We start from the raw sequence: 9,501 nt of genomic DNA, 5'->3' as shown, positions 1-9,501 counted from the left end.
TGTTCGAGGCCCAAAGGTGGGAGTGATCTCTGCTTGGCTTGTGAGGTTTAAGACGTGATGGCCCTGTGTATCCAAAGGCCCTAGCTGGCTTTTTTCTCCATTGTATTCCCTGTTGAACTGCACTTTTTCAGCTCCCATCCTGCCCTCTCCAGTTCCCCAAAGAAGGTATGTTTAATGTAAGTGTGATCTTTCAACAGTCCCTGATGTTCAGTTTGAAACTTTGAAATAGGAGGATGACCAGTTAATGACTCGGTCGCTGTGTGAAAATAGATAGGAAATAAACCTTTAGCCTCCAGTACTTTTCCCAATGGGAAGTTTCCTATAAATGAAAGGGATAGGTCGGAATATAAGCCATGTCAGCAGAAATGGAGTCAGTTGTAGAGACCAAGATTTCCTCTTCAACCTAATCACAGTCCCCAGGCTAGATGATGATGAATGAGAGGGCACAGCCCAGATGTGTCACCACTAGGCTGGGGCCGAGGCAATCTCTCTCCAGATGTTCCATCACTGACTTTCAAAACTTCTCTAAGATTGTGTTTCAGCACAATGCTCTGTGGGAAGCACACAGACACCTGCCTGAATTGGTTGTTCATGTAGATCTGGAGGATGTCATGCAGGAATGGGCAACGTATGCTACAGGCTTGGACAGTGAGGAGAGGGGCAAGACCTGCAAGGTCAGCGAGGCCATTCTGGCCCCCACTGGCAAAGCAGCTTTGTTCCCCGGAGGGTGTGATCCTCACCAGTTTAGGTGACCCTTGTGCATGGATCAGCATCTGCTTTTCTAAAGAAACTCAGTTTCCAGACACAGGTTGCTTGATTGCATCAGGCAGAAGCAAAGTTTTATTAGAGAAATCTTTTTCACCAGCAGGTACATTAGTGATCATACTACTGGTTAACTCCAGCAATAGTCATGGTGGTTGGGCACACGCAGTAATACAGACTGGAAAAAGCAAAGAGCAAAATAAAGCAGAATGTGGCCCAACGCTCTGCTTATCCCTCTGACACATTGCTTAGCATTGCTGAGTAATACTAAAGAGCACGCTCCTTGCTCTTTGCAGAGGCATACAGTAAATATTATCTCTCTTTATCCATGGCTCTGCTTCAGGGTTCTCTTGTTGGACATTCTCATTTCTCTGCTTAATCACAAATCCTTCTGCAAGGCACTAGAGAGATCAAAGGAAATATTACTTTGTTTATAGCAAAAATAGATTCTTTCCCACACTGTCATTCTATACACGTGATCATTTCACAAGCCAGTTCAATCAGAATTTCAGATAAATACTGTCCATTCCTGGAAAGGACTGAACGTTGTCTGCCAGTTGGGCAGATGGGATTTGTGGCTAGCTGGAGCATGGTCTGCCCTTTTACATAAAAATGCCAAATGGTGGAAGCTGCAGTCATCGCACCAGCAGCAATCTGGATGAGGGAACGTCATCAGGGCCCTTGCCAGAGCAATGCCCCTGCTCACGCTCATTCCCCTGGACCAACTGTCGCCGTATTTCTTTCTTTTTCAGTTTGGCTGGAAGTTTCCCCCTGAAATAGTACTGGTGGTTTTCTGCCAGTATTCCCATGATTCCTACTTTTATTTTTTTTCTAATTTCTGGGCACTCTGCTTTCCCTACTCTTTCCTTTGTCCCAGATGTCATGTTAGTCCTTTCTCCACGTTCTCTGTGGCTTGCCTGCCTTCTGACTCTGTCCTTCTCCTTTCTACCCCCTTTCCGTTCCTCCCTTTTTGCCATTCTCATGCTTCCAAGCAGAGTCACAGCTACTGCTGTCACAGCTGCTGGAAAGCACTCACTGTAGCCACTCCTCTGTGGCCTCCCATCAAGCATTTCCCAGTAGCCTCACAATAAAACTTTCAAATAGCACCTCTAAGCTTCGTGGGAAAGATCTTTATTGCTGCCTGTCCTTGTTGTATTAGGATCAAGAAGACTGTGGAAATCTTGCAGAGTGTTGCAGTTCTTACCTTGTATCTCCGCAGCTGCACAGGATGGCAACTGGGAAGATGAAGTGTAAGTGTGGGTTGTTCTAATGATACCTCCTCCTCCTATTCCACTTGTTCTTGCAACTCCTCCTCCTAGACCCGAAGACTGACCAATTCCTCCTTGCTGACTAAGGGGACAGGAAAACAACATTTTAGTGAAGGAATTGACAGATAAACTAGAACTACAGTTTTTAATTGTCCCGGCTGCTCTCAATCGGTTTTCCTTTTTGGCAGAAAATTGGCAAAATGTTGCAGTGACCCTTCTTGGAGCAATGGCCGGCACAGGGTAGGGGAGGAGATTGTCACCGTTGATTGACAGGCAGCCAGAATAGGTCAGTGAGGGTGAAGGAGCTGTGCGGTGCCTCCACCTATGGCTCACTTTGCTTTTATGTTAAAATACCAAGGATACGCATCGTTTGGTGCGTTTCAAGGCTGCTTACATAAGATCCTGCTGTCCGCCCTCCAGCAGGCAGCGGTACGTATGGATCTCCTGCTCCAGACGGCATTTGACGTCCAGCAGGATCTTGTACTCTTGGTTCTGACACTCCATTTCTGCACGCAGATCAGCCAGCTGCTGCTCCACGCATGTGATCTGGCTCTGGAGTTCAGCAAGGTGGTTGTTGTAACGACACTCTGTCTCAGCCAGAGAGGATTCCAGGTTGTCCCTCTGAGGAGTGACATATGGCACAATACAAATACAGGCATGAGAAACACTGCATTTAACCAAGAATTCTTACATCCAAGCAGAACTGTGGGTCAGCTGAGCTTTACACCAGCTCACCACCCACCTGGCTGAGCTGAGCCTGCAGATCGATTTCCAGGGCTTGCAGTTGGCGTCTCAGTTCGGTGACCTGGTTGTTGCACGTCTCTACCTCCTGACCGCTTGTAATAACCTCCCGATTCACCTCCTCAATCTGAAAAGCACCAAGCCAGAATAAAGGTGTTCAGAGAATGTTTAATATAAGTCAGATTAAGTACTAAGGAAAGAGCAGAGAAGCTAGCAAAAACCATAAATGAGAAGGGTGTGGGTGAACTCTCTCTTCCTAATGGAGTGTAGACCCTGCTCATCATTCCTCTTGCTCTTCCAATAGTACTGCTGTCTGGTTCTTCTCACTACTCACTGCTATGTGGAGGATTCCTACCTCAGGTCTCGCTAACATGCAGCAATTCCTGTCGCCCCATGAAAAGGGCGCAGAGTGGCAGTATCCCCTGTGTCAGTTTGAACCGATGCTGGACGCCATTACAGTATGTTGTGTATTTTTAACATGTAGTACGTTGCTGTGGGACCGTTGCCTGGATGTTAGCCCAGGAAAGTCAGGGCTGAGTGAATTTACTCACCTTGCACTCATACCAATCCTCAACTTCTTTGCGGTTGCGTTCAATCAGTGTTTCATACTGGCATCTCATCTCCTCCAGGATCTTCCTCAGGTCTGGGCCAGGGCAGGCGTTGACCTCCACGCTCACATCTCCAGTCGATTGTTTCCTCAGACAGTTCATTTCCTGGAAACACCACCCAGATTGTGTAATTTTTTATAAAAGAAGAAAAAAGCTGAGGCAGCTTAGTTCGCCGGTAGGGACGAGCACAGCCCCAGCAGAGACCCTTTCTGCTGGACATTCACAGCTCCCAGTTCATTTGCATCGTCTCATTAAGCACTTGTCCCTCCACAGCCAGCACCCCAGGGGATGCGAGGGTGATGGATCCAGCATGAATTAAGGCTTTTTAGGTGAGGGAAAGGGCAGGACCCTACCTCCTCGTGGTTCTTCTTCAGGCAGCAGAGCTCCTCCCGCAGCGACTCCAGCTGTGCCTCCAGGTCAGACCTGCAGAGCGTCAGCTGGTCCAGGACCTGGCGTAAGCCGTTAATGTCAGCCTCCACGCTCTGGCGCAGGGCCAGCTCTGTCTCGTACCTGAGGGTGAGAAAGCAAGCAAGAGTAGTCAGCGTCTGACACCACTGTTTGCTCTTTTCTTTTCATTTGACCACCCATCTTTCTTACAGTATTATCCTAACTAGCCTCACAGGATGCTCAGAAAAGCACTCTGGGCTCGCTCCATCAAATCCGCCCTCAATCTGCCTTCTCTGGAGCTTTTTCACAGGGCGGAGGTGTCACTCACTACATTTCTGCGCTCCAGCAAGAAGAAACAAAAGCTTCCCCTTTGAAAGATACCACGTGCCAGAATGGCAGCTCAGGTGAACCCACGCTGCTCCCTGTCTGTGGATCCCTTCTGCCTGCTGAAGAACTCTAATCTTCGCACAAAGCCACCTCGTTCTCCCAAACTTTCCATCCTGGAACTGCCGCTCATTAAGGCAGCTCCAGAGGCAGTGGAGGAAAGGGCTTTTCCGCAGATCCTCCCGCCTGTCCTGAGCAGAGCATCACAGGGACCTGCCTGGGAGCTCCTCACCAGCTCTGCGAGCGGGAGCACAGTGACAGGGGCAGGGGACAGCCACGGGGTACTCACTTCACTCGGAAGTCGTCAGCTGTCATCCTGCTGTTGTCGATGTTCAAAATGATCTTGTTGTTGTCTATGGTTGCACAGACAATCTGGAAAAAGAAGATTCACTCCTGAAGTCTCATCCCTCGATCCTCAGGCTCAAGTGTACCCACTGCCAGTGCTGCCAGACCTAATCTCTTTCCCTTTTTTTTTTCTTTTAATATTGCCTGGCAGGCATGGGGGAGTTGAGGAGTGCAGCAGTCACGAGGGTGAGTGTTCAGTGAAATACAGTGGAGGCATCAAAATGCTAAAATACGAGGTTTGGATGCAGACACAATTAGTGTTGTCCAGCAGCAGCTGAAATCTACCTGTTAAATCCAAATCTTACTTTCATGGATAAGAGATTTAAAAGCTTTGTTTCAAGACTTAATTATAAGCCTGTCTCGTTCTGTCTGTTTCCTGGATTCTTTTCACTTTATTCTTCTTTGTGCCTTGACATCCTAGGATTTTTGCCAAACACAGTTTGCAAACAAATGTTTTTAATTTTAAATTGCACACTCAAAATGTGTTATGGCAATACTCTCTTTGTTCTTATTTTTAATTAGATATCCATTATTTCCCAATTCTGTAGGAAAGAGTAAACTTGTAAAAAAAGGGAAATAAAGTTTAACTGGAATTCTGTAAGACTGATGACAGAATAATATACATTTAGGCAAATTAATGCGATCCATTATTTATTTCTCTTTTAGTTGCTTTCCTGGCATATATCTATTTAAACACCTTGGCACAGACCTAATTCAGAAAGACTACTGAGCCAATCCAGATGTATTCCACGAAGATAAGATTTTCCCTTTCAGATATATCTGATGAATAAAGGCAGTGGAAGCAATCCAAACACTCAAGGTTTTTACCTTTGAGCTCTAGGGCTTTCCACAGGCAGTTGTCTTAATGGCTGTTTACAAAAAGCATTTTACACGAATGAAACGTTACTCTCGATAACTGTATTAAGTTGTGAACCAACACCGTGGGAGAAGCTTACAAGGGAGAAAGCAGCTGAGAAATGATGTTACCTGATTTTGAAGATCTTCTATTTCTTTATAATAGCAGCTGTAGTCCCGTGGCTCACAAAAAGGGCCCTGCTTGGCATACCACTCCCTGATCCTGCACTCCAGGTCTGCATTCTCTTGTTCCAGGCACCTCACCTTGTCCAGGTAAGAAGCCAGGCGGTCGTTAAGGTTCTGCATGGTGACCTTTTCGTCACCAGAAAGAAGAATGCCATCACCAGCAAAACCCCCTCCAACTACCCCTCCACCAAGACCAATACCAAGGCCACCTCCAATGCCACCGCCAAAGCGAGCACTGCCACCGCTGAATCCAATGCCTGAACATCCTCCGAGGACAGCGGCTCCTAAGCCACCTCCATAGTTTCCACCAACCAAACTGCCAGTGCTCAGTCCTCCTCCGTAATTCACACCACCACAGTAGCTTCTACCAGAAAACCCTCGGCTACCACCTATCCCACAAGTCGTGTATCTTCCAGAGGAGACTGAGGAGATCCGTGCTCCTCCACCACCACCACCACCACCAATAACACAGCTGCCACCACTGGTCCTGCCCCTGAGAGAGCCAGTTGTCTGCTTAATACTACAACTCATTTTGAGGACAGCTGCAGATCCAACCCAAAGCCCAAAGCAAGATGCACAGCTTGATATTGAATCAGACTGCAGGTTGGTTGTGCCGCAGATCTCTATTTATACCTTCCAAAGGGGGTGTCACCTACAGGGTGTTTCTTCTTCCCACGGGGCTGGCTAGTCTTGCTGTTTATGCCAAGAATAAATAGCCCATAGGCAGTTTCCCTCTAGAAATCCCAGTTCACAAGGAAGATACTTTACATGTCAGCAGCTTATTCCAAAAAGTAAAATAATGTTTTATGAGTCATCAGCATTTTGTATGATGCAAACTTACAACAAGTGAAGAAAAAAAGTTGCCCTAGATTATGTACAAAGAAAAAACATTGGTATTTGTAACATCAAAGTGCCTTTTATCTTTTATTAATTTGTATTTATTTTATTCTTAGTCCAATAAACATTTTTCTATATCACATGCTACAGTAGAGTACAGGGAACAAAAATGGGTAATTAATATAAATTCTCACTTCTGAAAAGTGCAAATAAGAGTGACTGTAGTATTGAAAAGTCCAGGGATGCTGTGGTGTGGATGTCTGTCACCCGGTACAATGACAGTAGGTCTAACAGACACTTTACTCTGAGATTTCATAAATCCCTGAGGTAATTCCCCCGTGGGTTTAGTTCCCCAGTTGTGGCTTATATTGCTCTGGTCCCGCAAACACAAGAAGTCAGCTTGCTCCCAGTCCACAGAGATCAGGCCTGCTAGATGTTGGATGTCCTCTGTGTCTAGCTGTTACACAGAGTTGATGTAAGCTGAGGCGCATCAAGTACCTCTCTGAAGTTATTTTTCAATTACTTTAATTGCTGTCCATGCTGCCTCAATTTGTGGTGATGATAGATAAAGAAAGAGATGACAGGAAAGGGAGTATCCATGGGAGATACATCCAGTTCCCTGGATGGACTGAGAGGTGATCTCGCAAGTCTTTGCCATTACTAAGATTGTGCTGACCACAAAATAAGCAGAAAATCTTTCCGCATTTCTTAACTGAGTTTGTCAGAGTGGTGTCCGGTATTAGCACAGCCTGGCCAGCCATGGGAGCGCGATCTCCAAACCAGGCGAGCAATAGCCAGAGGAGCGTTCGGAGAACTGGCTCCACCAGTGCAAGTGCCTTTCTCCAGCAGACTGCTGTAGTGAGAGGATATTCTGCTCTCCAGGGGACGGAGGCTTCTGTTCCCTACAGGGTGGAATTTCCAAGCAACTCTTACTCACAAGTGACCTTTGACTCAGGTACGTCCATATTTACAGGAGCAGTTGTGATAACTCCTCTTTGGTGGTGCATGTCACACCTGAGAGGAGCCCTAGAGCAGCCATCGCCTCTGGGCAGAGGGACAGAGAAAACTGCGCTCGTACGCTCGGCGCCCTCTCATTCACTGCTGGGAGGTTAGGTGGCTTCTGTCACCGTGGCAGGAGAGTGTCCCCAAGTATACAGAGTTGTGATCGTCTTCTCACCAGCCTAAGTTAGCACTCTCCACTCTCCAGTGAGATAATTTATTTCTTTACTTAGATCAGAAGCGATAAAAAGACGCCTACCCAAGGCTGGCAGCATCCTAGAATATTCATTATTCGTGTGGTGCAGTGAAATAACTTGCTCAAGGACAGAGCCGGAGTCTGTCAGAGCTCAGATTCCTCTGCAGTGCCTGAAATACAAGTCCATCCTCCCCCTAGAACCACATCCCCCATGATCCCCACACAGCCTAGACTCACAGTAGTGAAAATCATGAGCAAAAAAGAGGATGGGGAGTAAATCTGGCTTTCATCAGTCGTTTTGAGGAATATAATTGAAGACAGGGTGCGGTTGTAAGAGCCAACAGAAATTAATATAATGTCTGGATTGCTTGGAGCTTTGCTTCTGCTGTGCAGGTTTTCAGAAGAAGTTACCTAACAGCCATCTAGAGCGAGCCGTGCTCTGCGCTGAGGTTGCTGTTATTTCCCTTTCAGAGTCGTAGGTTTAGGAGGAGACATTGCAGATACTGGACATTTCTCTGCGGGTGGGCGAGGAGCACCTCCACCTGCTTCTTTTAGCAGTCACCTAATAGGAAGAAGGAATAGGTCTCGCTCTACAAAACAAACTGGTTTGCAGCATTGAACAACCTTTTACATATGTCCTGGCTGAAAGGTCCACAGGCAACCAAATCACATTTTACCAGTGAAGATTAGAAAAGATCATACAATCATACAAGTACTCATATTTGGGATATAATTATATTCTATGGGGCTCCTGCCAGTTTCACTGGGATGTGGAACATGGGACTGATACAGCAAATGCATCCAAAAGCCAGTCCCTGACTATCCAGGCTGTATTTTAAAACCAGTTTGATTTTTCCTCTGGCTCCGTGCTGGGTAGCTGCAGCTGTGTTTGCTGCAGGCGGGCAGCTCACACGGCGCCTGGCAGTTTCGCCCAAGCAGCGTGGCATTGCCCTGCTCCTTACGGCGTGTCAGGGCTCCGAGGCTCGGCACCGAGACCTCGCCGCCAGTCAGGTGGAGGCGTGTGTGTGCGTTTGCTGGCTGTATGGCTCTCTGCTTTCTCTAGCCGTGAGCCACCATCTTGTTCTGAAACATCCGTCGGTATCGGCCTTTTTCCCCACTGAACTGATTCCTTTACCTCCACGTTTGTTATTATTTGCATTCCTGTAGCCCAGGGGCATAGCCTTGGGGCAGAACAGAGTGCAGGAAAGGACTGTGCAAGTCTAAGACTAAAAATGTCCCGAAAGGATTTACAGCCTAAATGTAAGACAGGAGGAAACAAATGGTTTCATCAGCTGGAAGTACAGGAAGCAATGCCAGGCTGTTAACCAGCATGATTAGCAGTGGTCTCAGCACAACGTCAGTGCAAACGGTGTTCAGTCTTGTGGGCATTATGGAAGAGAGATCCGAAGGTGGACGAAGAGGTAATGAGTCTAAATATTGACACGCAGTGGTGGGCAACTCAGGAGCAGGCAGGAAGATGTGCCGTTTTCAGGTGATGTTGTGGGCAGTGGAGTTGGGTCCTGCGGGAACCGTGACTGTCCCGGTGCACGGCCTTTTGGACAATGTCAGCCTGGCTCTTCCACTCTCTGCTCGCTTTTCTTATCAAAAGTTGATAATGTTTTCTTGTGTCAACTACAAGAAGGGTGTGTCTAATTTGACAGAACTTCGCTTTCATAAGCATTGCTTCAGTGATGTTTGTGCAACCACACTGGAATATGATTTTATCTTGTCACTTGTAATTACCATTAATAATTTGCATAATAGCCATTAGGCATCACTTATTAAACACTTCTTTGATGTGATACTGAGCTGGCTCCAGACCTCATGCTCCCATCTTTCAAATGCAGACCATGACTTTTTTCTGGCTAATGACTCATTGGTTTATACCACCATGTTTAGCAAAATTCCTGTAAGGCAAGTGAAATAATTATCA

At 46.7% G+C, this 9,501-nt stretch overlaps 1 protein-coding gene across 1 annotated transcript; it reads right to left on the bottom strand.

Moving 5' to 3' along the window:
- Positions 1 to 831: 831 nt before the first annotated feature.
- Positions 832 to 6,067, bottom strand: LOC104632456 (keratin, type I cytoskeletal 19). Its single transcript, XM_010298318.2, has 8 exons — positions 5,483 to 6,067; positions 4,440 to 4,522; positions 3,733 to 3,889; positions 3,323 to 3,484; positions 2,773 to 2,898; positions 2,425 to 2,651; positions 1,967 to 2,112; positions 832 to 1,163 (listed from the first exon to the last, which is right to left on the bottom strand). Exons 1-8 carry the CDS (start codon positions 6,065 to 6,067, stop codon positions 1,138 to 1,140), a joined length of 1,512 nt encoding a protein of 503 aa, XP_010296620.2. The 3' UTR covers positions 832 to 1,137.
- Positions 6,068 to 9,501: the final 3,434 nt, after the last annotated feature.

Source organism: Balearica regulorum, chromosome 24 (assembly GCF_011004875.1).
Source record: "Balearica regulorum gibbericeps isolate bBalReg1 chromosome 24, bBalReg1.pri, whole genome shotgun sequence".
Classification (NCBI taxonomy): Eukaryota; Metazoa; Chordata; class Aves; order Gruiformes; family Gruidae; genus Balearica; species Balearica regulorum.
This window is presented reverse-complemented; position numbering and strand designations above follow the sequence as displayed.